This window comes from Arvicanthis niloticus, chromosome 8, assembly GCF_011762505.2.
Source record: "Arvicanthis niloticus isolate mArvNil1 chromosome 8, mArvNil1.pat.X, whole genome shotgun sequence".
Lineage (NCBI taxonomy): Eukaryota > Metazoa > Chordata > Mammalia > Rodentia > Muridae > Arvicanthis > Arvicanthis niloticus.
The window spans coordinates 86700616-86727849 of record NC_047665.1 but is presented as its reverse complement, the minus strand read 5'-3'; the positions used below and the strand labels follow the sequence as shown (position 1 = coordinate 86727849).

General features: G+C 47.8%; 1 protein-coding gene across 10 annotated transcripts in view; it reads left to right on the top strand.

The window, feature by feature from the left end:
• Nucleotides 1-24523, top strand: part of Ilf3 (interleukin enhancer binding factor 3) — a 37718-nt gene extending 13195 nt beyond the window's left edge. The window contains exons 2-21 of one of the 10 annotated variants that reach the window (XM_034509758.2): nt 7093-7190; nt 7514-7552; nt 7914-8143; nt 8571-8748; nt 11458-11605; nt 12878-12969; nt 13352-13447; nt 14001-14112; nt 14541-14638; nt 15190-15301; nt 15385-15495; nt 16508-16707; nt 17009-17176; nt 18192-18314; nt 18474-18650; nt 18743-18899; nt 19016-19069; nt 22172-22537; nt 23131-23259; nt 23836-24523. In XM_034509758.2, coding sequence (XP_034365649.1) covers nt 7188-7190; nt 7514-7552; nt 7914-8143; nt 8571-8748; nt 11458-11605; nt 12878-12969; nt 13352-13447; nt 14001-14112; nt 14541-14638; nt 15190-15301; nt 15385-15495; nt 16508-16707; nt 17009-17176; nt 18192-18314; nt 18474-18650; nt 18743-18899; nt 19016-19069; nt 22172-22537; nt 23131-23259; nt 23836-23972 — 2730 coding nt within the window. In that variant the 5' untranslated portion in view covers nt 7093-7187 and the 3' untranslated portion in view covers nt 23973-24523. Of the gene's footprint in view, nt 1-7092; nt 7191-7513; nt 7553-7898; nt 8144-8570; nt 8749-11457; nt 11606-12877; nt 12970-13351; nt 13448-14000; nt 14113-14540; nt 14639-15189; nt 15302-15384; nt 15496-16507; nt 16708-17008; nt 17177-18176; nt 18315-18473; nt 18651-18742; nt 18900-19015; nt 19070-19509; nt 20887-22171; nt 22538-23130; nt 23260-23835 lie in introns of those variants that run through there. The other 9 variants (XM_034509756.2, XM_034509757.2, XM_034509761.2 and 6 more) reach the window with 9 other exon arrangements.
• The last annotated feature ends 2711 nt before the right edge of the window (nt 24524-27234 follow it).

The following is a 27234-nucleotide window of genomic DNA, read 5'->3' as shown; positions in this document are numbered from 1 at the left end:
TTATTTTGCATGTGTGTTCATGATATTTGGGAGGGATGTGAGTGTAGCATGGCACATGTATGACAGTCCGAGGACAGCCTGTGGTGACTCCTGCCCTCTTTGTACTTACGTAGTTTGGTCAGGTGTCAGGTTTGGTTTGTGTGGCAGGGTCCTTTACCCACTGAGCCATCTCCCTTTTCCCTTTGGCTGTCCCCCCACCCTTTTTTTTTTTTTTTTTTTTGGACAGAATGCCCAAGCTAGCTTCAAAATGATCTCCAGTTTCAGACTTGAGAGCATTGGGATTACAGACTTGTGTCAACACTCAGAGCCTACACCTCTGAGTCTAAAGTCCTACTTATGTGTGGTCTGAGTCTTATGAGAGTATATGCTACACATATGTAGGTACCTGAGGAGGCCAGAAGAGGGTGTTGGATCTCCTGGAGCTGAATTCTTAGTGATTGTGACCCACCTGATGTGGGTGCTGGCAACGGAACTCAGGTTCTTTGCAGAATCTCAGCGAATATTCTTAGCTGCTGCACCATCTCTCTAGTTCAGTTCTATCTATGTCTTTTTGAAGACACGGTCCTTAAATATGCCATGCAGTGATTTTTAACGTTGCGTGCATGCTAGCCCTGGAAAGTCCCCTTGTAGTCAGTCCTGTCCCAGGTGGTTCTTGCAACCATCCTTAACCCTGTTCCGAACTTGTCCTGCTGCATGGATGGCTGTGCACGACAGTTTTGTCTGCTGCTACCCGAGGAGGTCAGAAGAGGGTAGATTTCCCTCAAAATGGAAGTACAGAATGTTTGTAAAACACCATGAAAGTGCTGGGAATTGAATTGTGCTGGGTTTCTCTGGAAGAGCAGCACATACTCTAACTGCCAAGCCACCTCTCCAGCCTGCTTAAACACACTTGACAGAAACTTCATGATCACAGTTTGTGAGATTTTACAAAGATTTAGCTTGGTTGAGAGTAGTGTACATGGGGCTTGGGCTGACAGCCAGCCACAGCTGATGTCTGACTCTTTAGCCTTGGGTATTTTCTGTGCTTGGTAGAATTCATACTGTGGTTAGTTTTTACATCTTTGGATTTGTTTTTAGTTATTCACTACTGGCTGTGCTTTATCAAAAATACTGGGGGGGGGGGTGATAAAAAGGGCTGGAGAGATGGCTCATTGGTTAAGAACACTGACTGCTCTTTCAGAGGTCCTGAGTTCAATTCCCAGCAACCACATGGTGGTTCACAACCATATGTAATGGGATCCGGTGCTCTCTTCTGGTGTGTCTGAAGACAATTAAAGTGTATTCTTATAAAAATAATTAAACCTGTTAAAAAATACTGAAGTTTATTATGCAGTAAAAGTACACTAGTGGGGCCAATGTGTGTAAAGCCCCGTCTGCCACACCTGATGACCTGAGTTTATCCTCAGGACCCACATGGTAGAAGGAACGAGCCAACTCTTGTAAACCTGATCACCATAGGCACACCATGGCATGCATATGTGCCCACCCCACCCCCCACAGTTCCACCAAACACACAAATAATAATTACAAAACAACCAAGTAGTACACACTGTTGCTTGCCTGTAACCTCAGTGCTTTGGGAGGCTAGAGCAGGAGGGTGGCAAGTTCAGGGTTCGCCTGGGGGAACTAGGGCAAGATTTTCTTAAACCATGAGGAAGGGGCATGGCATGGCCAGAGGTAGGACATTTGTCCAGCCTGCCCATGGCTCTCGACCTAGAGGAGCTTCCCAGAGAAATGAGCCCCAGGGCATCCATCTCCTGCCCAGTGTCTTGAGTTTTACTCATCCTCTTTTATTTTCTTGCTGAAGCATTTCCGGGAAACATCAGGCATGTAGTAATTTCAGCCATGTATTTATCTGAACTAGGTATAAGCAGGTAGATCAAATTATTCCTCCCCTTCCCACTTGCTTAAGGCACCATAATGATTTTTTTCTTGCTTGCTCTTTTTTTGTTGTTGTTTTTTGTTTTTGTTTGATTTTTGAGACAGGATCTCACTCTGTAGCTCTGACTGGCCTGGACCCTGCTTTGTAGGCAAGCTGACCTGAAATTCAGAAAAATTCATCTGCCTTTGCCTCCTGCATGCTGGATTAAAGGTGTTTTCTTTCTTTCTTTCTTTCTTTTTTTTTTTAAGTTTTGTTTTGAAATTTTTATTTTTGTGTGTAAGTGTGTGTCTAGATGTGATGTATGTCCTATGTATGCCTTTGTATAGGTACCTGTGGAGTTCATAGGAGGGACATTGGATCCCCTGGACCTGGAGTTAGAGGAGATGTGAACTACCTGATGTGGGTGCTGGAACTGAACTTGAACTTCTTTTTGTTTTGTTTTTGTTTTTTTTTTTGTTTTTTTTTTGAGACAGAGTCTCTGTACATAACTCTGGCTATCTACACTATAGATCAGGCTGGCCTCAAATGCACAGAGATCTGCCTGTCTCTGCCTCCCGAGTGCTAAGATTAAAGGCATACTCCATTATACCTTACTAGCTTGGATCGTTACCACGTCTTCCAAGTAGTACATGTTTTTTAAAAAAATATTTTTATGTGTGTGTGTTTGTGTCTCTGTGTCTCTGTGTCTCCCCGTCCCCCCCACCGCCCCCCCCCCCCGTCCCTATGTTGGGTAAGTATGAGAGTACAAGTGTCTGTGTCTGGAGTTATAGGAAGGTGTAAGCTATTCAGTATGGGTGCTGGTAGTTGAACTCCAGTCCTGTAAGAACAGCTAGTGTTCTTAACCACAAAGCTACCTTTTTAGCTCTCCAGTACTGGCTTTTGAGATAAATTTTCCTTAACCTAGGCTGGCCTCAAACATGTCCTAAGTTCTGATCCTGCCTTTACCTTTCAAGTGCTGACGCTGGAGCTGTGCATAGGCATCCTTTTGCAACACAGCCTCGTATAGTTGACTCCCAGCTGAGTTCCAGTCTCTTCCTTTTTACATGGGAAGAACCCACATCATCTGGTGACAGTAACACTGTTAGGAGCAGGAACTGCTACCATCCTAAGGGTCAGAGGGACCTGGGCTTTGTGGCTTACATAGGCTGACCTGCTTAGCTTTTAAGATGTTGTGCAGGGCCCCCTCTGTGCTTCGAGAATAAGAAGGAAACCCCATAGAAAGTAGAAAGGCAGACAGGTAACTCCAAAGTCACTGGGCTGTGGCTCTTCCCATGTGTGCTTGCTTAGGAGCAGTTATAGCCTAGGCTTGGTCTCCTGTGGTCTCCTGCAGTCTCCTGCCTCTTATCCACATCTCTGCACTCTCTCCTTGCCTCTGAAGCCTTTCTCCTCTTTCCTGAGCCACTTCTGCAGCAGCACTCTGCATCTACCATGCTGTGCTGTTAGGTTGACTTTGTAACTGGGTAGTGTTGATTGCTAGGTAGTCCTGAAGCTCTTCAGGAAAGTCTCTTTGGGCAGTTTTGGTACTTTGTCCTTGAAGTTTATGCCTTTTGAGGGCTGTGCTTATAGTCTGTCTTGTAACTAGTGTAGCCGAAAGGCCTCACTGGTGTGATAGAGCAGAGAGTGGTGCTGTGGAAGGACTTAGCTGTTGGCTGGTGGACAGTTGTAGCCTATACAGGCTGTTTGTAGGGCACAGGAGTGGGGTAGGTTGTAGTTTGCATGTTTCTTAGAGAATTGTGTGTGTAGCTGCTTTTGCCTGGAAGACTTGTGTTGTACATTTGGATGTCTTAGCTTTTCCAAATATGTTCATTTGTCTCTTTAAGTACATTCATCTTTTTATTGTGTGGAGGGCGGGGGGGGGGGGGTGACGTACATGCTATAACATACCTGAGGATGTTTAGAGGACAGCTTGCATGAGGAGTTGGTTTTTGCACCCTTACCCTTGAGCCATTCTGCTGGCTGCTCCTTCTAGAAATATTTTATAAATATTTTTCAACAGTTCTGTCCATGCACATAATAGATTTTGATTATTCTTACTACCCCTTCACCATGTCACATTCCTGCTGAATCTTTTTCAACAAGTCCCATCTTGCCTCAGGGTTTTTGTTGTTGTTGTTGTTTGTTTGTTTTTTATTTTGTTGCTGTTTATAGCCCATTACCTTTAATTAAGGTTGCTTGTAAAAGTATGTTTGTGGGGTCGTGGTGGGATTGTTCCATACTTTGGTGCATGGGCAACTTACCAATGGTTGCAATATTAAAGAAAATGACTATTTTTTCCTCAGCAGCTATTAACTACCAAGAGGGCCTCAGCTAGGGTGGGCCTCCTAAAGCCACTCCTCCATCTATGCTAAAATGTTGACAGATCCTAAGCAGTGTAGGTCTTGTGCAGGTAGCCCCAGCTACTGTGAGGTTATGAGTAGCCAGGTCCTATCAGGAAGACATGCGGTGTTCCTACTAAATCCTGTGGCTCTTAGCATCCTGTCTGCCCTCTCTTCTGTGCTGATCCTAGACCTTGGAGCCATTGACTATATGTCATTTAGGGCCATGCACTTAGTAATCACTTGTCTTCAGCGCTTGGACTGGTTATGAGTCTGCATTAACCCAGGCCACTGCAAACAGAAGCTTCTCTGACCAAGGTTGAGAGTACTCACCACTTTCCATGTGACAAAGCTCCTTGTGACCTCATGATTTTCTCTATCTCTGCAGTGTCCTCAAGACTCAGAGCTCCTACCTCTTTTCCGTTTCCAACATGAAGGGTTGATATTTTGGTTGATATTATTTGTATGTGTGTTTGATTTCTTTTTGTGTGTACTGTGTATGTGTGTGTGTGTGGGGGGAGAGGATTATAATGTGTGTCCTGCTCTCACTCACCTTAGTCCTCACATGGGTGCTCTCAATGAAGCTTGAGCTAAGCAGTGAGCAGAAGGCCTTAGCCAGCCATCCTCCTGTCTCTAACCCACACAGTGTTGGGGTTACAGGCTTTCTGTTTGGTTGTTGGGAAGTCAGCTGCAGGTGTTCTGCTTGATTGGCAAGTGTTCTTATCCACTAATCTATTTCCTGCCATGCCTATTTATTAAAATAGGGTTATAGCCTAGGCTGGCCTTTACTTTTGCACCCCTTGCCTCTGCTTCCTGAGTGCAGGGAATATTACCATGCCTAATGAACACAGTTTTGTTTTCTTTTGCATTTATCTATCTATCTATCTATCTATCTATCTATCTATCTATATATTTATCTATCTATCTTTTGAGACAAGGTTTCTCTGTGTAGCTCTGGCTTTCCTGGAACTTGCTTTGTAGACCAGCCTGTCCTCAAACTCAGAGATTGCTCATGTCTCTGCCTCCTGAGTACTGGGATTAAAGATGTCCACCACCAAGTTCTGCGGTTTTCTTAATTTCTTTTTCCTTTTCTTTCCCTCCCTTTCTTCCTTTCACAGCATGGCTGGCCTGGAACTTGTTCTGCAGACCCAGTGTAGCCTCCCTCTCACAGTATTCCTGCCTCTGTCCTCATCAGGGGTTGGGAATAGCACTTGTATTTTGTTGAACATTTCTACCCACAACATATTTTGGTAGCTTGTTAATCTTATGTTGAGTTTATGTTTAATTTTTATTACATTTATTTGTTTGCATGGGGAAGAACATGTTATGTCACCCACATGGTGGTCGGGGACAGCTTGAGGAATGTAGTTGTTTGTCTCCTTCCACTGTGTGGCTCCTAGGGTTTGAAGGAAGACCATCAGGCTTTGTGTAGCTCATTCTGGCCCCTGCCTGGGTCACTTGTGTGAGCCACCATGTTCAGCTTTACATTACATTCTGAGTTTTAGTGCTGGGGATAATACCCAGTGTCTGCAGTGTGGTAAGCACATGCTCTACTACTGAGCAACCCCTGTTTCACTGCCTGCTCGAGTTTATTTATAAAGCCTGGCATATTTTGGTGTTGGAGTGCAGCCAGGGAAATGAGCATGTGCCTAGCTTATATATGTCTCTGTGTTTGAATCTATAATGCAAACTAAGTCGAAGCTTGGCTTCTGTGACAAATGCCTGTAATCTAGCACTTGAAAGATAGAGATAGCCGGGCGGTGGTGGCGCACGACTTTAATCCCAGCACTTGGGAGGCAAAGGCAGGCGGATTTCTGAGTTCGAGGCCAGCCTGGTCTACAGAGTGAGTTCCAGGACAGCCAGGGCTATACAGAGAAACCCTGTCTCAAAAAAAAAAAAAAAAAAAAAAAAAAAAAAAGAAGAAGAAAAGAAAAGAAAGAAAGAAAGATAGAGATAGAGGAGAATCAGGAACTTAAGGTCATTTTTTTTTTTCTCTGTATAGAAAAATTTAGGCCAGCCTGAGCTATAATAGAAATCCTGCCTTGAAAAACCAACCCTAGGATTGGGGAGGTGACCTAATGAATAAGTCTGAAAGCTTGCTGCACATGCATGAAAGCCTGAGGTAGAGTTCCAGTGTCCTTGGGAAAAGCTGGACCATGGCCTCATGGAGGATGTAACCCTAGTGCTGTGGTGGGACAGAGACAGGAGGATCCCTAGGACTTTCTAGGTGCTAACCTAGCTCTAGGTTTGGTGAGAGGCTCTACTATAAGGGGATAAAGTGAAAACTGATAGTGCAGAACACCCAACATCTTCTCTGTCTTCCATGTGTACCCACAGAGACTGGTGTGCATATAGTACACACTTGCAAAATAGAGCATATGCTTAGAATGTGAGTCCCTGTTTGGTTCCAGAACTGTAAGAGTCTAAGCTAGGCTTCGTGGTACATGTCTCTTGTCCTAACACTTGGGAGGTGGAAGTCAAAGGATTTGAAGTTTGGGGGCCAGAAAACCCTGACAACCTGCCTCTTATACACACTGTGTCATCTGTGTCATATACCACCACCCTACTACCCTACCACCCCACCACCCCACCACCCCACCACCCTACCACCCCACCCACCGCATTCCTGGCTCCCATTGCATGCTATATAGGAAGAAATGAAGCAAGGAACACACCTTCAGTGTGTCTGTCTTCTCAAAGCCTGCTGTGTTTGTATCACGGGAAATTAGAGTGAGTTGTTTTGGTGCCTTGGCTTGGCCACTGGGAAGACAGATGTGCCTGCTGTGAGCAGGCCCTTTGTGAGCTAGAACTTTATCCCTGCTACCAAGTGTTTTAGCTGCTGAGATCATCCATTTCTGGGGTATTGAAAACTAAAAAGGTTTTCTGATCTTATAGATAGTTGAAGTATTGGTAACACCAAGGAACTGTCACAATTTGAAAAGATAAGCCAAGACTGATTTCCAGACACTACAAGAAAAAAGGAGGGGAAAATGGTAAGACATTTTTTTTTTTTTTTGGTCATCAACACTTTTCCTTCACTTATGTACAGAGTTGCTCATAGCATGTCCCCAAAGCATTTGATGCTGTTAGCATTTTATCTTAGACATTTAATTTTCTAAAATAATTACGTGTCACGATGTGAATACAGTAGTCCCCCCTTAGCTGTGATCTCAATTCCCGCGGTTTCAGTTACCTGCGGTCCACCGCAGTCTGAAAATATTTAGTGGAAATTTCCAGAAAGAAAAAATTGATAAGTTTTAAATTTTGCGCCGTCCTGATGCCTGCGTCATTCACCTCACTTCATCTCATCACGTAGGCATTGTATCATCATCACTTCATCACAAGAAGAAGAAGGGTGAGTAGGACGATGCTACTTGGAGGGAGACAACATTCACATTCCGTCCTGTCTAAGCCCTTCCTGTGCCTGATTGACCTGTGTGCGTAGAGGTCAAACCCAGACCAGATTGGTTTTGGTGCTGTCCGCGGTTTAAGGCTTCCACTGGGGTCTTGGAATGTGTACCCCGCGGATAAGGGGGGACTACTGTAGTATAGCGATACGTAGAGTGCCCCATTCCTGCTGCGGCCTGGAGAGTCTCCTCTCAGGTCCTGGGTCACGTTCCCATAGACTGTCTTCTGCAGGATGGAATGGTGCTGAGGTGAGGGGTGGGCTGCTGCCTGTCCTTGCATCATTTTTAGCGTAGTTTTCGCATTTCCAGCGTCCCATGAGAATTTTTGTGAATGATGACCGCCATGTGATGGCGAAGCATTCTTCAGTGTACCCAACACAAGAGGAGCTGGAGGCCGTACAGAACATGGTGTCCCACACTGAGCGGGCCCTCAAGGCTGTCTCTGACTGGATTGATGAGCAGGAGAAAGGCAACAGCGAGCTCTCTGAGGCAGAAAATATGGACACGCCCCCAGATGATGAGAGCAAAGAAGGGGCTGGGTGAGTCTCAGTGCCTCTGTCTCTGCCAGTATGTATGTTTGTTTGTTTGTTTGTTTGTTTGTTTGTTTGTTGAGGAGGGCTTAGATCTTTTCAGGCAGGGTCTCATGTAGCCCAGACTTACTATCTTACTATATAGCCAAGCTTGCCCTTGAATTCCTGATGCTGCCTGCCTCTATGTTGCCTAGCTCATCTAGTGTTTTTTGGTGACAGGATCTCACTGGATAGCCTGTGCTGGCTTTAAACTTATTTTGTAGCCTAAGGTAGCATCAAAATAACAGAGGTCCTTCTGCCTCATCCCCCTGAGAGCTGGGATTACAGGTCTGTGTCACATGTGGCACAGCTAAGTTAGCATCTCTTCTAAGGTGCCAACCTCTGGGTTCTCGCTAGGTCGGTTTCCCATTGAGCCTGACTTTTGTCTGTCTCTCAGGGAACAGAAGGCGGAACACATGACTAGGACCCTGAGGGGCGTGATGCGGGTCGGCCTGGTAGCCAAGGGTCTTCTGCTCAAGGGGGACTTGGATCTGGAGCTGGTTCTGCTCTGTAAGGAGAAGCCCACAACTGCCCTTCTGGACAAGGTGGCTGACAACCTGGCCATCCAGCTCACTGTGAGTCGTCGTCACCACCACCACAACCATCATGCCAGAGGGGTGGGGTCCTAGCTCTTGGGGAGAAGAGATGGTCAGAGGAAGGGAGAGCCCATCTGCCATGTGCCAGGAGCAGGTTCCCTCTTGTACTTTCCATGTGTTCACCTTGATAACAGGCAGGACACTATGAAGCCATGAAGTGTCTGTGGGAAATCATCTGCTGTCTTTAGTGGTACCCAGACTGCTAATTATTGAAAATGTTGTGCTTCTACCAGTGAAGCATGGGTTATTGGTCTGTGTGGGATGGGGAAAGTCAGACATGGACATACTTAAAAAACTCCATCATCTGGCTGCAGCTGGAGGGAGTCCAATGGTAGAGTAGAGAAAGAGAAGGGGGTGGGGGGGAAAGACTGTGGTCATGGTGGCTCATACCTGTAATCCCAGCATTTAGGAGGCTGAGTCAGGAAGATTATATTGGGAAGTCACATCCAGCCTGGGCTATAGAGTAAGACCCTGACTCGAAAAACAAACAAACAAAAAAATCTCAGTCATTTGTCTTCTGTTACTAAAATATTGCATAAGTAATGGTCTTTCTTAATAGTTACTAAGCCAGAGCCTGAGTCAGATATATATTTAGCCTTCTCCCCCACTTTCTTTGAGAGTCTGTCTATTTTGGCCCACTTTCCCTTCCCTGACTTTTGAGAAAGAATCTCATATAGCCCAGGCTGGCCTCAACATCTCTTTTCTCTTGCCTCCAGAGTGCTAGGATTATAGGAGTGGGTCTTCCTGGCCAGTTTCGGTGGCTGACATCACACTTGTTTGAGTGATGGGGGTGATGTGACATTCAGGGGTGGAAAAGCTGATCTCAGGGCAGCTAGAGAGAGCAGAGCTTCTTCACTGCCATATTCTGCATTTTTAGAAAAGTCTTCATGTATTTCACTAAAAGTTAGCAAACAAATTTAAAATAGGTTTTAAGTCTGCTACTTTGCAAAGAAAAATATCTCTGTATGCCAATAAACATTTCCATAATATGTTGGGTACATGCTCAGGACAGTAGTGTGAGTTGAGATCTAAGTGTAGAATGTTAGAAACCTGAGAACCGCTGAAGGCTTCTTATAGCTGTGATTTCAGTTATTATTACATCTTTTTAAAGATTGTTATATAGGTACATTGGTAAATATTTTTAAAGGAGCTTTGTGAAGAGCTGTTTATTAGGGGTAGTAATGGAAGTAGTGGCTGCCTCAAAGTATACATATATTTGTGCTTGGGAAGTTTGCTCAGTTCCATCCCTAGTGCATACACAAAAGTCCATGCACATTGTGTCAGTGGATCTTGATAGCTGACATCCCCACTCTCCCTAAGGACTTTTGGACATCTGGAGATAGGGGAATTAGTACGCCTTCTCCCAGTTATTGGCGCCAGGAATGCTTTAAACACCCCATATAATATAGGACTGTCTTCTCAGCAAGAGATTACCTGGTCCAGAAGGCGAACCATGCAGATTGAGAAATCTGCCTATCAGTTTTCAGGGCACATGTCTTCTCTACAGTATATGTGCTTTAACTTTTAACAAAAATGATAAAAGAAACCTAATTTCCAGTTAGTATCAACTAGCATATTAAAGCAGGTCAGCTTGGACTGTTGAGCACCCTGTAGACCTCCTCTGCAGAAGGCACATGCCCCTGTGCTCATCGTTGGCTAGAGGCTGGGGTAGTAGATGTGTTTCTCTTCCACATTGTCTGCTGATTGCTTCTCCCAGCATGGAACTTGTTCAGGCTGAGGATCTCCTTCTGTCATGGGCACTGGGCTTCCCACACAGTGTCGAGAGTGACATGTTCTTCATTCTGCAGCCTTGACGGATTGGCATGTTAGGTGCATGCTAGAAATTAGAACCTCAAGCCTCTGAAGTTGAGGTGGGGAGGTCTATATGATAAGAAGAGCCTGCCTCAGGAAATGAAAAAGAAAACTTTTGGTTGTTGTTTTGTTTTAAATAGGTTCTCCCTTTGTTATCTGAGGCTGTCCTTGAAGTCAGTCTTCTTGCCTCAGCATCCTGAGGGTTGGGGTTATAGACATGTATCTCCCTGGCTTGATAGCTGTTTGTTAACTTACTTTACCATTGGATTCCACTGTGTAGCAGTGGCTTGCCTGGATCTTACATATGTAGACTACATTGCAAGTTTGAGAACTTGTAGTGTCCTCTTGCCTCTGTCTTCAGAGTGCTGGGATTTCAGGCATGTACCCCGATGCTGAGGTTTAAATCACATTTTTGTTTGTTTTTAAATTAAGATTCACTACTGTTGGTGTCACTCTATTGCCATGGCTGTCTCTAACCTCTTGGGCTCAAGTGATTCTTTGGCTCCAGTCTCCCAAGTCACTGGAATGGCTGCCACTGCAGTAGCTCCTTTCACTCTATGCCCTTGAGATAGTCTTGTTCAGTGGCTCATGTTAGCCTCATCATCCTGTCTTAAGTGCTGGGATTATAGGTATGAGCCAGGATTATAGGTATGAGCCACCACCCCTAGTTCTCTACACTTTTAATACTCCTAGTGGGAAATAGCTTCTTTGATTACTGGGTTGGAGACCCAAAGACCTGGCCAGCCAAGGGCAGCTCCTGACAGACCAGGTAGGGGGCCCTCCTGACATAGCCTGAGACTCAACAGAATTTGTCAGAATTGTTGATTGTCTTGCAGAGAAAGTATTTTGAAAGCTACCTTTTTTTTTCTCCTCCAGACTGTAACAGAAGACAAGTATGAAATACTCCAGTCTGTGGATGATGCTGCGATTGTGATAAAAAACACAAAAGAGCCCCCCTTGTCCTTGACCATCCATCTGACCTCCCCTGTTGTCAGAGAAGAAATGGAGAAAGTATTAGCTGGAGGTAGGGAGGCCGAGAGAGGCCAGCATAACATTGCAGACTTGGTGTTCCCTCTTGCTCAAATGTGCTATTCGGTTTTAGAGCACTCTGATTAGAGGGTATCAGTGTAGCTCTGACTGTCTTTACTCTAAATTCATGTCTCCCCTTGGCCTTGTGTTCTTGGGAGTTTGACCCAGCAGTGGCACTAAAAGTGAGTAGCACTTTGCACAGAGAGTACACCGTTTTGTTTGTCTTATTCCTCAAATGGTCTGGAATCTCCTTGTTAAACTCATTTCCCTCTTGGAAAAAAGTGTGTCCCCGGGAATCTTCTAGTGTTGGAGTGGTTAGCAGCAACCAGATGGCTTCTATACAAACGGCACGTAGGAGCAGTGATCGACTAGCCCTGCGGCACAGCCTGGGTGTTTTGTTTGGCCTCTACCTGTGGCACTCTTATGAGCTTTAGAGAGGCCAGGAGCAGCAGCAGAGTTTTGGATAAGGTTTTAAACTATTGTGCTGTCTTCCGGCTCAGTCTTTGCACTTCAGATGCTAAGCTAATGCATCATCCACAATTCACTTGTCTCCCTGGGGCCTTCCTGGGCCTGTTTTCAGGCCTTATCCAAATCCTTGGTAGCTGGCAGAGCCAAATGACAGCCTAGCTGTACCGCAGTGGAGGATGACTTGTTGATTTCCCTTTGGCACACGTATCTGATGCCAGTGAACAAAGCCCTCTTAGCTTATCCACTCAGGGACGCTGGACCTTTGACCAACAGGACTCTCTCTGTCAAGGCCTGGGGCTAGGGCAGTCCCGCCTGGTGGGTGGAGGTGGTCCCCTGTGCTACAGGTGGATGCCTGTTTGTGAGAAGCAGAGAGGGAGTTCATTTCCACTCCCCCACCTCTTTTTTTGTTTTTGTTTTTGTTTTTGTTTTTGTTTTTCCTATTGTAAATTCCAGCCTAGCTAATTCGTGGGGAGGAAGCAAGGGAATGGTCTATTAGAAGATAGGGTTAGCCTATCTTTTCCCTTCCCCACTGATTGTTCCTTTTAGAGTAACTTTTCTTTTTTGATTTTGGTTTTTGTTTCTGTGGTTTAAAACTTGGGAGAGGGCCTCCCAATTTTTCTGACTTCCTTTCAGAGCAGAGCTGATGGCACTTTAGCCTCTCCTTCCCTTGTCCAGGGTGGACACAAATTGAGATTGTGGGAGACTCAGCTGCCCTTTAGGAAGCTGCCACATCCCCTTTGTACCTGACAGAACCCCTTGGTCAAACTGTGCCTTGTCTTCTTATTCCATCCATGAATAGAAACGCTATCAGTCAACGACCCCCCGGATGTTCTGGACAGGCAGAAATGCCTTGCTGCCTTGGCGTCCCTCCGACACGCCAAGTGGTTCCAGGTTTGCATTTTGTTCTTCTCTTTGTCTTTTGGTAGAGAATGCCTAAGTTTTGCAACATGGCTAACTTTGACCATAACATTGACTGTAGCCGTGCCGATCTTGTTAGCACCTGCAGCGTGCAGCTGCTAAAGGAGCGTGCCTCAATCAATTTGACTTGACAACCCTGAGGAGGCTCATGCTGAGTGTGGTCTGCTTTGCAATAAGGGTAACAGGCTTCCACATATGCAGTGAGTGAGATGCTGGCCACATACGTGGTGGCTGTGTACCCCTGCAATCGTGTGCCCTTGGCAAAGCAGCACCGTGAGAGACTCAAGTTGTTCATGTTTGCCTGGTGTCCTCCATGGTGCCCTGAATATGAAGAGTCTGCACTTTCTTCCTCTAGGCCAGAGCCAATGGGCTGAAGTCATGTGTCATTGTCATCCGTGTCCTAAGGGACCTGTGTACTCGAGTACCCACCTGGGGTCCCCTCAGAGGATGGGTAAGACACACTTGTGACTAGGGTTGGGGGTAGTGTTTGTCCAAGCAGGCCCTTTTAGAATGTAGCCTCCACATAGCTTCCTGGCTGTTGGCTTGAGTGGCTGTTGGGATCAAGTATACCTCAGGTTGCGGGTAGAAACAAGACTAGGGCCTTCTGTGAGGGGCATAGTTCAGAGAGGAGATGGGAGCTGGCCAGGCAGTTTACTGTGACTCATCTAAGGATGAAGTGTGCAAGTATTTTGAACCTCTTGCCAACACAGCCCAAGGCCTATTCTGCCAGCTGCCTGTTTCTTAACAGCCTGCCATTAAGAACATCCTTTCTAGTGGTTACATCTCAAGCATAACTGTCCACTTAGGTCCTCAGTGTTGCTCCTGGGCCCCCACACTGCTCCTGTGAAAGTCTGCCAGCCCCTGCCTAGATGTCTTATGTTGGACTTTCACCTCACTGGCTGGCTTTGATTCTTGGGACCCCTTAGCCTCTGTCACCCGGTAATAGGGCTTCCTGGGATGTCACCTTCTGCAGCTGGAAGCTCATTGTACTTCTTGCTTTTTAGCCTCTGGAGCTGCTGTGTGAGAAGTCCATCGGCACTGCCAATAGGCCAATGGGTGCCGGTGAAGCCCTGCGGAGAGTGCTGGAGTGCCTGGCATCCGGCATCGTAATGCCAGGTTGGGGCCTTGTGATTTTCAAGGGTCAGGGAAAAGGACAGGGATGAAGGCCTTACAGCCACTGCCTCACTGGTCCACTGACTGGGTTAGGGCTACAGCAGCTCCATGTCCCCTTGCTAGGGCCAAAGCTCGTGACTACCCTCTTGCACCATCATATCCAGCCCTGTGCCGGGTCCGTAGCCATGAATCAGAGGGCGGACCCGGGGCCGGTGGTGACCCACTCCCACGTGACTTTCTTGCTCTGAGACACACATAATTTATTTCTGTCAAGGGCTGGATGCCGAGTGGGTCACCGAGCTCGGTGTGTTTTCCAGAGCTGGGTGTGGATGGGGTGCGGGGGGGTAACACACCTGGTTCCCTCAGCCAACAACTCTTATGAGACGACAAGAGATAATCCTCTGCATATCTTCCTTGTTTCCTGCCTTCAGATGGTTCTGGCATTTATGACCCTTGTGAAAAAGAAGCCACTGATGCTATTGGGCATCTAGACAGACAGCAACGGGAAGATATCACACAGAGTGCGCAGGTATAGTCGTCGCCATTGCCAATGTGAGCCCTTACCCAGTCTGCACTCACTGGCTCCCAGTTCCATTACTGGGCATTTGAAGGGCAGCCCCTGGATCATAGGCTCAGGTTGGGGACCAAGGCAAAGGCATGGTGTCTCTGATACAGGATGCTCCAATCTGGGCTGTTTGTTTGTCTGGTGCCACATGTGATTGTTGTCTGCCTTCCACCCTGCTTGTGTGCCATGTTGGCACAGCAAGGGCAGTGGGCAACAGCTTTGCAGTGGGGTTCTTCCCCTGCAGGTCTACCACCTGGCTCCATGTGGCAACCAGCCCCCAGATTGGGGTCTCCTGTACTCGTCTTGAGGGGGGTGGTCACAGGCTGGCCCTCCCCCACAGCAAGGCTGGGCCCGAGCTGTCAGGCCCTGCCCTGGCTGTCAGGGGACCCCTTGATGACCTAGGGGAGACTGTTAGTAACCCTCCAGCTCCTGCCCCATCTCAGAAGGCATTAGTAAACACACACACGATCACTATAGCATGAGGCAGCCTAGTCAGACTTTCTTCCCTTCCATAGCATGCTCTGCGGCTTGCTGCCTTTGGTCAACTCCATAAAGTATTGGGAATGGACCCACTGCCTTCCAAAATGCCCAAGAAACCAAAGAACGAGAACCCGGTGGACTACACTGGTAAGGACACACAGACATTGTTGACAGGTTCTCTCGAGTATTGTTTGCATGTCTCAGCTGCTTTCACTTGATCTCCTTTTCAGTTCAAATCCCCCCCAGCACCACCTACGCCATCACACCCATGAAACGCCCCATGGAAGAGGATGGGGAGGAGAAGTCTCCCAGCAAAAAGAAAAAGAAGATCCAGAAGAAAGGTATGATTGTGTGCCCTGGTTTGTGGGTGCTACCTTTCCTTTGTCTGTCCCAGTTACTGTGCAGCTGAAGTTATGAGTGTGCTTTTAATTTTGTTTTGCTTTTTTTAAAAAAACACATATTTAAGCCTTTATTATTTTATTTATTTATTCATTGTGGGTTTTTTGTTTAAGGCGGGGTTTCTCTGTAGCCCTGGCTGTCCTGGAACTCAGGCTGTCTCTCAGAGATCTGCCTGCCCCTGCCTCTTTGAGGGCTGGGATGAAAGAAAGGTATTACCACCACTGCTCAGCTTAATTTTTTAATTTTTTTTTTTATCTCTGTATATTTTAAAACTTTTGTATGGGTGTGAATGTGCATGTGTTATGGTGTTCTTGTGGAGGTTAGGACAATCTTGGTCTTTGCCTTCCACCTTGTTTTAGATAGGGTGTCTTTGTTGTTCACTGCTAAGACTAGCTAGGCCAGGCTAGCTGTCCCTGTGCTTCCTGGGAATTCTTTTATTTTTGTTTTCTGTCTAGCCACGGGAGTACAGAGATCAGATAGGCTGTCTGGTCTGCCTTTACATGAGCTCTCAAGATCTGAACTCTTAAGGCATTCATTCACAACAGTAGGCTCTTTGGCCTCTTAGCCATCTTCCTAGCTCTTGATTTTTTTTTAAAGAGACGTGGTCTCTGATATGTAGCTATACTTGTCCTTGACCTGACTGTGCAGACCAGGTTGCTCTTGATGTTTGAGTATTGTAAAAACCTAATGTCTTGGTCTAGTGTCCCACATCTTTAATCTCAGCACCCATGAGGCTAAGGAGAGAGAACTGCCATGTCTTCAAGTCTAAGCTGAGATACAGAGTGAGAGAGAACCTTTCTCTTCATTTCACTTCCCCCAAAACTAGTAACAGGCACAGATGCAGAGAGATGCTCCCATGAGTCCCACCTGCCACAGAGGGTTCTAGCAGTCTCTAGGCTTTGCCTTTTCTGGGCTCTTGAAGTTTAATCCCATCTTGCCTTGTTATCTTCTTAGAGGAGAAGGCTGAGCCTCCCCAAGCTATGAATGCCCTGATGAGGTTAAACCAGCTGAAGCCAGGGCTGCAGTACAAGCTGATCTCCCAGACGGGTCCTGTTCATGCTCCCATCTTCACCATGTCTGTGGAGGTAGACGGTAGTACCTTTGAGGCCTCCGGGCCATCTAAGAAGACCGCCAAGCTCCATGTGGCCGTGAAGGTGAGTGTGGTTACTCCTTTCCTAACAGAAAATGCCACATTGGCCTCAGGGTTTGCAGGCTTACAGCATGCATCTCAGAAAGGGTATAAAATAAAAATACAGGTTGTTAGACTTTTGGATCATTTGACAAGTTACATCTATCATACGTTCAAAGATAACCTGAGGAACAAAAAGAAAAAAGGTGGCTGGGATTGTGCTGCAAGCTCCCCTAGGAAGCTCTGTGGAGTATGGGAAGGACCTGTGTAGGTGGTTCCTTGCACGCCTTCCTCACCTGAGCTCCCTGGGTCTGTCTGCTCCACAGGTGTTACAGGACATGGGCTTGCCAACAGGCGCTGAAGGCCGAGACTCCAGCAAGGGGGAGGACTCTGCTGAGGAGTCAGATGGGAAGCCAGCAGTAGTGGCCCCACCCCCTGTGGTGGAAGCTGTCTCCAACCCCAGTTCTGTCTTCCCTTCAGATGCCACTACTGAGGTGAGACTCTGGTGGGTGCTAGAGATAGTGCTGAATGCATGGTGGGTACTAGAAACAAGCTATTGCCAGGACAGAACAGGCGGTCACAGCCAGGCTCATCTATCCCGTGGCCGTGTGAAATCCTGAAATCATTTCACACAGTCAGATTATTTTGCAGTTTTTGGGTTTTTGTAACCTGGGGTACCTGGTACCTGGTTCTTAGGCCTAAACTGCCTCCCCCCCTTCATTTTATCATTTATGTGTGTGTTTCTTTGTGTGTGTGTGTAACATGTGTGCAGTGCCCTCATCCCTCAGAACTGAATTTAAAAAAGGTTATGAACCACCATGTAGGTGCTGGGAACTGAATGTGAATGTGAACTGGAGAACAGCCAGTGCTTTAAAACTCTGAGTTGATCTCTGAACCTTCCCCCCCCCCCCCCCCAATACAATAAGTAAGCTCCATGGCAATTTCATTTTATTACAGTCTCTTTCTTATAGTCATTATTGTGTGTGTACATATGCGGACCTAAGCATCCACAGCACATTTAATGGCCATAACTTCTAGAAGTCTGTTTCCTCCTGTGTGGGTTCCAGAGACTGACTTGGATCCTCAGGCTTGGTGGCAAGCATCTTTACCCATTGAACTACCTTGCTTGTCCCTGTGTGAGAATTTGCTGTATAGTAATGTTTTGCAATATCAAAAGGTTGGACTTAACCTGCCAGATCTTATGTAAGTCACCTGCACAGGCAGCTGTGGGAGTCATGCAGCCCAGAACCCTGTACCCAGGGAGTCAGAACAACATAGGTGGAGGTGGTGTTTCACTGAGACCTGTCAGCTGGCTTACACATAGGGGGTCCAGATCCAGTTAGGGGTTCAAGTGAGAGGGCTTAGCTCACTCACTGACTTACTCTTCTGGGTGGTAGAGTGCTCAAATCTAATTTAATGGTTTTTTTGTTGTTTGGTTGGTTGGTTGGATTTTTGTTTATTTGTTTTTTTGTGTGTATCTGTGCTTTCCCTGAGGGCGTCAAACAGCAGGGGCCGATTTTGACTAAGCATGGCAAGAACCCTGTTATGGAGCTTAATGAGAAGAGACGTGGCCTCAAATATGAGCTCATCTCTGAGACAGGGGGCAGTCACGACAAACGGTTTGTTATGGAGGTGAGTAAGCAGGTGGCTGGCTAGAGGCACTCTGAGCTTCCTGGGAAAGAAGTGCTCTGGGGGAGGCCTGCTCCTCTGCAGAAAAACTGTTGAGCTAGGCCCTTACCCTGGCGGAGGTGTTGGGTTAGCTCAGCCCCCACACAGTGTGTTTTTCTACAGGTTGAGGTGGACGGACAGAAGTTTCAAGGTGCTGGTTCAAACAAAAAGGTGGCAAAGGCTTATGCTGCACTGGCTGCATTAGAAAAGCTTTTCCCTGATGCCCCTCTTGCTCTTGAAGCCAACAAAAAGAAAAGAACCCCTGTACCTGTCCGAGGTGGACCCAAATTTGCTGCCAAGGTGAGGATTTACCTTTGACCCTGCTGACCATGGGTGGGAATTTGCATGATCTGAGGGTGGGGTGAACCTCATTCCTCTGCATTCTCTTTCAGCCACACAACCCTGGCTTTGGCATGGGAGGCCCTATGCATAATGAAGTGCCCCCACCTCCCAACATCCGAGGTCGGGGCCGAGGAGGTAACATCCGAGGTCGAGGACGGGGGCGAGGATTTGGTGGCACCAACCATGGAGGAGGCTACATGAATGCTGGTAAGGGCCCTCCTTCATGTCACCTGCTTGCCTACTCCAGGAATTATTGTGTACCTTTCCTTGGAAGACACAGGGTGGGTACATGTCTACCCTGTAACCTGTCTGTTCTTTTGCAGGTGCTGGATATGGAAGCTATGGGTACAGCAGCAATTCGGCCACAGCAGGCTACAGTAAGTGTGCACTTTCTGTGTCTGCACTTGGGAAGCTGCGGCAGCATAGTCTGGGTCTGATTAGGGTAGGGTGCTGGCCTTAGCATCTCTGAGGCTCAGGGCCACCAGCCGTACCTTTTTGCGGTGATTAGGTTAGCTGGCCCTCAAACCCCCCACCTCCCTGTCCCCAAAGTGTGTCCTTGACAATTTTAATGCTAAGACACCCTTTGTGTACCGCTTAAGTTCCTTTGAAGTCGGCATTTTAAATTTCTCTGCTTTAAGCACCAGTCTTTGAGAATGCGCCTTCCTGCCCGTGCACCGCTCATGTCTTGAGAAGGAGCCTTCATTGGGGGGTCACACGAGCAGAGAAATCTAAAACCTGAATTTCAAATGTGGCGCTTCGTGCCCTTTTTCAAAAGAATTCTAATTTCTTCTCTCTGCTCTGTCTCCCCCTTTTGTAGGTGACTTTTTCACAGACTGCTACGGCTATCATGATTTTGGGGCTTCCTAGAGCGTCTAAAAGTATTGACACAAAATCAACTTTTTACTCCAATTTCCTCCAACTCCAAAACCCAAAGTGTCCGTGCTGTGTCCCTGTGCTTCACTGGGGTTCTCAACCGTGGCTTTCCACCGCAGCCTGGCTGAAACTGTTAGCCTGCAGACTTAAGACAATGGCAGTTTCTTTCACGAATTTGCCTTTGAACTTGGTCATTTCGAAGTTCACACTAAGTGGAAAAACCCTTTTCTCAGAGATTTTTTTTTGTTTGTGTGTGTGTGCAGCCTTGCACAGAATTCTAGAGCCAGCGTTGTTCAGCATCAAGGCAAAAGCCCATCATTGCTTTTTATGGAAAGCATTCTTTTATTTAAAGAGACAGATAATGGCACGTTTTCATCTACCTTTGTCTTAATTTACAGCAGGTTTTGTATGCATTTTTAACCTTTTCATAAATATCCACATGTGGTTGATGCCTTTGGCAGTGATGAAAACTGTTTCAGCACATCTGACTTTACAGCAGCTGGCTTTTTTCTTGCCTTTTTATGAGCATGTAAACCTCTGGGACGGCCAGGACTTGTGCACTGCGTAGAGCAGGGCCTCCCACCTTTTGTAAATGCTCTGCTGGGTCCTTGGGCTGAGGAGGTTCTATGGCTGCTTTAGTTAAGAGTGAACTTGCAAAGGCATCAAAACTGCGCATCCGTTAATTGTGTGAGAAATGGGCCAGGCTTGAGAGGAGGGAAGAACGTAAAATTTTGCAAGTCCTGATTGCAGTGTCAGTGACTAACTCCTGAATTGGGTTTGGCTTTGTATTCTTTTTCACATTGGGGCTTTTAAAATGACCTGGAAGAGCCTGACACATCCCCAGTTGTTTTTTTATTTGTTTGTTTTTTCTTCCCCCAGTAAAGAGCTGGCTTTGGCCCCACCTGGGTCTACACTGCCTGGCACACACAGTCACTGAATCTGTGTGCCTAGAAATTTGTCCCAGTGTGTAAAGTACAGGGTTCCTTCTTTTTGGTGGGGAGTGTTGTGACATTATGGTTAGGCCTCTGCTCTGCAGTCTTTGCTGCAGATCTGCCCCTGCCTTGACTTGCAAGATTTGACGTTTATACAGGCAAAAAGTGGTCAAAATGGTTACTGTGTGATTTGTTTCCCAAGGTTCGAAAAGTCAGTGAAACTTTCTAAGATTTTGCATGATGTATTTATTTTATTTTATTTTATTTTTTAGAAAGTTATTGTTGGCAAATAATGTCTTTTTATACCAGGAAATAGTTCTGAATGACGTTGAAGACCTACCCTTCCTTATTACTATTATTTTTTAAATGAATACATGTTAAAGTAATGAGCCCTCCGTACTTGAGTCTTCATTCATGCCTGGCTTCAGGCAGGCAGCTTAGTTGCTCAGCATAGGACCCTGGGGAAGCCAGGGCAGGGCCTTCAAGGAGATGCTGAGATGGGACTGGGGAGTGGGGAGTGATGGAGCCCTTGGCTTCCCAGTATCCTCACTGAGCCTCCATCTGTTTGCTTTCTTGCATTGTGGAACACTTCCTCTTGCAATGTTGTGGCTTTGTGATGGGGGTGGGAGACACCTGTCTAGGGAAGTGCTTGCACAAGGGTATTGCCTCTCGTGCTGGTAGCTGGGGGGAGCATCAGCATGGGGGTGCAGTGAACATCCACAAGGGGGTGAAGGGAAGGTGTGGTGCCCTTAGTTTTCAACCTGGGAAGCAAGGCTTTGTGGAAGTACCCTTTTTCCTTCTACCTGTCTAGGACTTGACGGGGTTCACTGGGAATCCAGGCTTCTAGGAACTCCAAGGGCCCTGATGAGCACTGGCTTCCCTTGAGCCTACCTGGAGATGGAAGCTCCCTTCTTCAGTGGGGCTGAAGTGATGCCTTAGCCCAGCCCATGTCATTCCACCCAAGTCTCCAATAGGGAACATGTTGACAACATGTTGATCAGAAGTGGGAGCCAGAGACTGTATTGGCCAGCCACAGTGCTAGCTCATCAGTCCTGCCACTGAGATCCATCAGACATTGTATCATGGCCTGTGCTTACCTTCTCATGAGGCTAGGGACCCTATCTGTGCCCCAAGTCCTGTGTTTTTCACAGGAAGGAAGGAAGCTTGGCAAGTGTCTGAGTCTTAAATCACTGTCCTTAGAGCACTTGATCTTTGAAGAACCATGGTGGTTATGGCAAGGCATCTCCTCCTGGGGTCCCCAAGACTTATGCCTGTTGAGTTCATTTCCTGCACGGAGGGGAAAGGGGGTGGCTCACTGCTTCTGGGTGCTTTGCTTTTCCTGTCACCGTTGGGGACATCTGGGTAGCCGTCAGCTAGTCCTGAATGTCATCCACGCTCGGAGCCCATCTCATTGTAATGTTGACATCTGCAAAGCTGCTGTCCTGCTGCTGCTTGGCAAAGACCCCTTGTCATCAGCTGAGGGTGAGTGGAGCTGAAGGCTGGGCTGGCTTAAGCCAGGCTGCCTCAACCAGCAGAGCCTTGTGCTCCAATCTGTTCCTCGCTGCTCTGAGCAGTAGGTTTGGGGCCATCCTTCAGGGCCCATGACTGCTGCCTTCCTCCCCTCCCAGCCCTCACCCTGGGACCATCCATCTAATCTGCTGCTTCCCTGTCTAGGTCAGTTCTACAGCAATGGAGGGCATTCTGGGAATGCCGGTGGTGGAGGCAGCGGGGGAGGTGGTGGCTCATCCAGCTACAGCTCCTACTACCAAGGAGACAGCTACAGCTCACCAGTACCCCCGAAACATGCTGGGAAGAAGCCGCTGCATGGGGGCCAGCAGAAACCCTCCTACAGCTCGGGCTACCAGTCCCACCAGGGCCAGCAGCAACCTTACAACCAGAGCCAGTACAGCAGCTACGGCACGCCACAGGGCAAGCAGAAAGGCTATGGCCATGGGCAGGGCAGCTACTCCTCCTACTCCAACTCTTACAGCTCCCCTGGTGGTGGTGGGGGCTCTGACTACAGCTACGACAGCAAATTCAGTGAGTTGACCTCCAGTGTCCACTTCCTGGTTGGGGATGGCAAGAAGCCCAGCTCTAGCCAGGAACTGTGAGGTCTTGATTTCAGACAGTCTTGGCTCTGAGAGGGTGGGAGGTAGGGAGAAACCTGGAAACGTCACCTTGGGCTGTAAGTTTCTTCCCTGTCTCCACTTCTGGCTGAGTCCTCTGTCCCTAGGCTATATCTAGTTAACCAGGGTAGAAATTATTGCAAGGTTGTTGACATCCTGGGACTTCAAGGTTATATCCAGCTCCTCGGTGTGTACCGTCCTTATGCACAGGTCTCAGGACCTTTTGTGCATTTTTACCCAGTAGGCTTGGGTAGGCATAAATTTGTCCTTATGACAGAACAGCAGCCATTAAAAGGACTGGAGACTAAATGAGCAGTGCTCATGGCAAGGAAGGTGATTCAGGGAAGAAGAGGCAGGTGGGGAGTGAGAGACAGATGGACTTCAGAGGGGGTTACAAGCCTGACCCTGACCCGGGGCAGGGTAACTGACAGGGCTTGCTGCCAAGGCTCTTGCCTACCTCAGTTCTCCTTGGCTTAGGCCCTAATCACACTGATTTCTTTCCCTCAGACTACAGTGGTAGTGGAGGCCGGAGTGGAGGGAACAGCTATGGCTCCAGCGGGTCATCCTACAACACAGGCTCACATGGGGGTTATGGCGCAGGTTCTGGAGGCAGCTCTTCCTACCAAGGCAAACAAGGTGGGCCCAGACAGAAGGGCCAACATGGGGTGGGGTGGGGGCTTTAAAGGGCACAGGACTTGATAGGAATGCACCCGACCTGAAGCTATACTGGCAACTTCTGGTGACTGCTTGGGGGCTGGGGAGCCTGGGCTCTGGCCACACCCACTTCTCAGTCTTCAGAAGCCAGAGACTTTTAAGTTGCCCAATTCTACCCTCCCATCTGTCTGTCTGTGTGTGTGTGTGTGTGTGTGTGTGTGTGTGTGTGTGTGTGTAGCGCTGTAGCTCTGTAGACCAGGCTGGCGTCATAGTCATTCATCTGCCTGCCTCTGCCTTGTGAGTGCTGAGAGTACAGGTGTCACACCTAGCTCAAAGGTCTTGAATGTTGGCACCAAACTAAAGAGCCACTTGTGTCAGATGGGACTGGACTGAGCTATAGGGCTCCTTTCTCTCTGGTCAGAAAGTCAACACTTGACATTGGCCCCTAGAAGCCTGTCCCACTTCTCAGGGTAACAGTAAGTGATGGGCCTGTATGACAAAGCAGGAGCTGCCACCTTGGTGTCCAGTTCTGTCCTCTAAGCTACTTTCATCTTGCAGGAGGCTACTCATCACAGTCAAACTACAGCTCCCCTGGGTCCAGCCAGAGCTACAGCGGCCCTGCCAGCTCCTACCAGTCCTCACAGGGTGGCTACAGTCGGAACACAGAGCACAGCATGAACTACCAGTACAGATAAAGGCCCAAGCTACCCCTCTCAACCTTCTGCACCTCTGCCTCCAACTTGTCTCGGGAGATTGAGTCTGCACATCACCAGTTGCCATGTCCACTGGGCCAGTGCCCACCCGTCCACGTTGCTGACGTTGCCACGCTGTGAGGCGTGGTGGTCCCTGGGACCCGTGCCGTGACCCCTATTTAGCTGTGTTTTGGACTCCGTGTCTTCAGTGGTTTGTTAGTTACCATTACACCTTGTCTGAGTAGTGTTCCGAGTTCTTGCCGTGCGGTATCCCTCTGTTTATGTCTGGTATGAGTTCCATCGGGCGTCTTTAAATAGCTGCAGAAGGGATACGGCCATCTGTTAATGCTTTCTGTGACGTGAGTTAAACGAGCTTTCATTATTTTAATGCTTAGTGTTTCAGTTTTATAAGTGAAAATTTTATCTTAAAAAACAGTGGGGTGTTTTTTTTTGTTTTGTTTTTGTTTTTTTGTTTTGTTTTGTATGTTTGGATCATTCAGACAGTACATTTGAATTCCGCTGAATGTAGATAAATAAAAGAAAAACAAAACAGTGCCTGTTTCAGGCCTGGGTGTCTGACCCCCAGCCATGCAAGAAGGGAGCAGGTCAAAGAAGACCGTGGTTATTAGCAAGAGTCCATCTGCAGGCCCTCCGATGTCTTCTCTTCTTGGATGGTGTTGGTTCTCCACGTCTTCATTCACTCTATGGGGCCCCAACTGGTCTCAAACTTGCAGAACTCCCTCTACCTCAGCCTCCCAAGTGCTGGCATGTCGGTGACAGGGTGCGTTACCACACCCAGGTTTGATACGGTTTTAAGTCTAATCTCATACCACAGCAGAGCAGACTGTAAACTCGGAAAACTGCATGGGAGGGCTGGATAAGGTCACCCATTTTCAGTCCTGCCTGAGGTCCTATGAAAATTTAAGAGTTTGGATTGGGACTTGTGAGTGCCCAGGGGCAGTGATTATCACTGTCAGTGGTCTTTGCGCGCCCCCCCCCCCACTCAGGTGACATTCTATACCATGGTGGGAGGGATGCTGCCAGAAGCCAGTGTTGCCTGGAGAGAGTGCCTTGGCACATCCCTCATGCTCATACACTACAGATGATGTTGCATCTTTACCAGGGAAGGCCCCACCTGTGACCCTACCTGCAGGGTCTAGAGGGCATCCAGCCTCCTATTCAACCTGTGGGAGGAGCCTTTAACAAACCCCATGTCACCTGTCTATAGTGCTGCAAGCCTGAGCACAGATGTCCCTCGACTGCTCACACAAGTAATCAGAAGATGTCTGTGGTACTCCAGGCTCCTGCATCCATGAAACAAGGCAGCCAAGAGACACAAAGGGTCCCTTAGTGAGATAATAGCCTGGGGGGAGGAGTTGTGAAGCCCAGGACCTTTAGAATTCCTTTGAAGACCAGAACAGCAACTCCACCCTCTGCCAAGCTGGCTCTCCCTTCAGCAGCTCTGGGTGAAGTTAGCTGCCTACCACACTGAAGTTTGACAGTGGACACTCAGCCAGCAGCAGTCGATTGCACATGCCCACCCCTGGTGTATTTGAGCTCATCAACCTAGGAAGTTGACTTCAGGAAGGTGTAGCTTGTCCTCTGATCTTAGAGACCTGTGCATACCTGATGGGAGGCCTTCCTGGCAGTTGCTCTCCAGCCACAGGAAGCTGACCTGGAGAGCTGCTACTCCTCCCCTACCCAGTAGTAAGTAGATAGGAGCTGGTTTATGATGGACACACTCCTTGGGTGCTATTCTCCAGGTTGCTTTGGATGGTGTCTCATGTCATCTGTTTTCCAGCAGGAAGCGGCAAGGAGTCTTGCCCCTTCCGATATCTAGATGCCCATCTGATGATAGGGTGCTTGGGGCCTGGGTTCCAGATGCAAACTGCTCCAGAGTGGTCCGAGGGGGACCGAGGGCAGGAAGCCTTCCAGGCTGGGAATGGGTGACTAAAGGTCATTCTGGACTCTTAACTGGGAGATACGCAGTCCCAGGGCTCCTGTCTACTTCAGCAGTTTGTGGCCATTCTCATCTGCCACCTTACCATAATCCACTTGATGGCCTGTGTCCAAAAGCTCACCATAATGCCTTTGACATCTGCAGCTGCACATCCAATCAGGGTGTGACCTCAAGTCTGACTGTGTGTGTACTCAACATGCTGAGAACTGGAGATAAGGCAGGTCACAATGGAGGTTTGGGTGCAGGCTCACTCCAGCCCTTCCCAGGAGAAAGACAAAGAGATGGCATCACACTTGGTTCATGGCTTGTTTTTGTTTTTTTAAACCATGTGCTTTAGCGGCAGACGTGTTCAGGATCTGTGCCACCTGTGTTGGTACTGCTCTCTCTTTACAGTCACTGAGCCTCCAGGCCTTAGTTGGGTTAGGATCAGAAGTGAGAGGAGAGTATCCTGGGATACAGAGGTTTTTGGACGAGGGTTGAAGCGTTTATGCAAAGGGAATGATGAGAAGTGTGACTGGGGGCCAGGGCTCACCGAATGCCAGGCCTAGGGTTATAACCCTTGTCCTAAGGGGAATGGAGTGGATCACTTGATTCTGACCTGGGAAGACCTGGATGGTCCTCTGAGTTATGGAGCAAGGTCAGTGGGATTTCTTTTTCTTTCTTTTTTTTTCTTTTTGGTTTTTCGAGACAGGGTTTCTCTGTATAGCCTTGGCTGTCCTGGAACTCACTCAGTAGACCAGGCTGGCCTTGAACTCAGAAATCTCCTGCCTCTGCCTCCCAAGTGCTGGGATTAAAGGTGTGCGCCACCACCGCCCGGCGTCAGTGGGATTTCAAGACAAGAAGAGAGATTGTATGCCAGGAGGTGCTGAAATTATGCGATGTTATGAAATTGAAAGTCTCCAGGACTTGAAGGAGACCTAAAGTGGTTTGAAGACCTTCGAGGTGGGCCTTTTGAAATGACAGGATCTGTATTCCCTTCTGCTGTGAGGTGGCATCTTTAGAGCTATGGCCTCTCCACTGCCCAAAAAATCGCATCCACACCCAGCTGCTGTGGCATCTAGGTATTGTAGGTTGTCTTGGGACACTTACCCTGGCTAAACAAGCTTAAAGGCTCTGGAGACTCCTACAATGCCCACCCGAATCCATGGTCCTTAAACCACCATTTTACCACTGGTTCTGAAACCCTAATTTTACATTTCTGAAAGGTCTCGGCATCTATCTGTATCCAGAATTCTATCTAGTCCTTGCCTGCCTGTCTATATAGACTCTATATAGAGAGAGTCCTCAGCTCTCTCATGCCGGCCC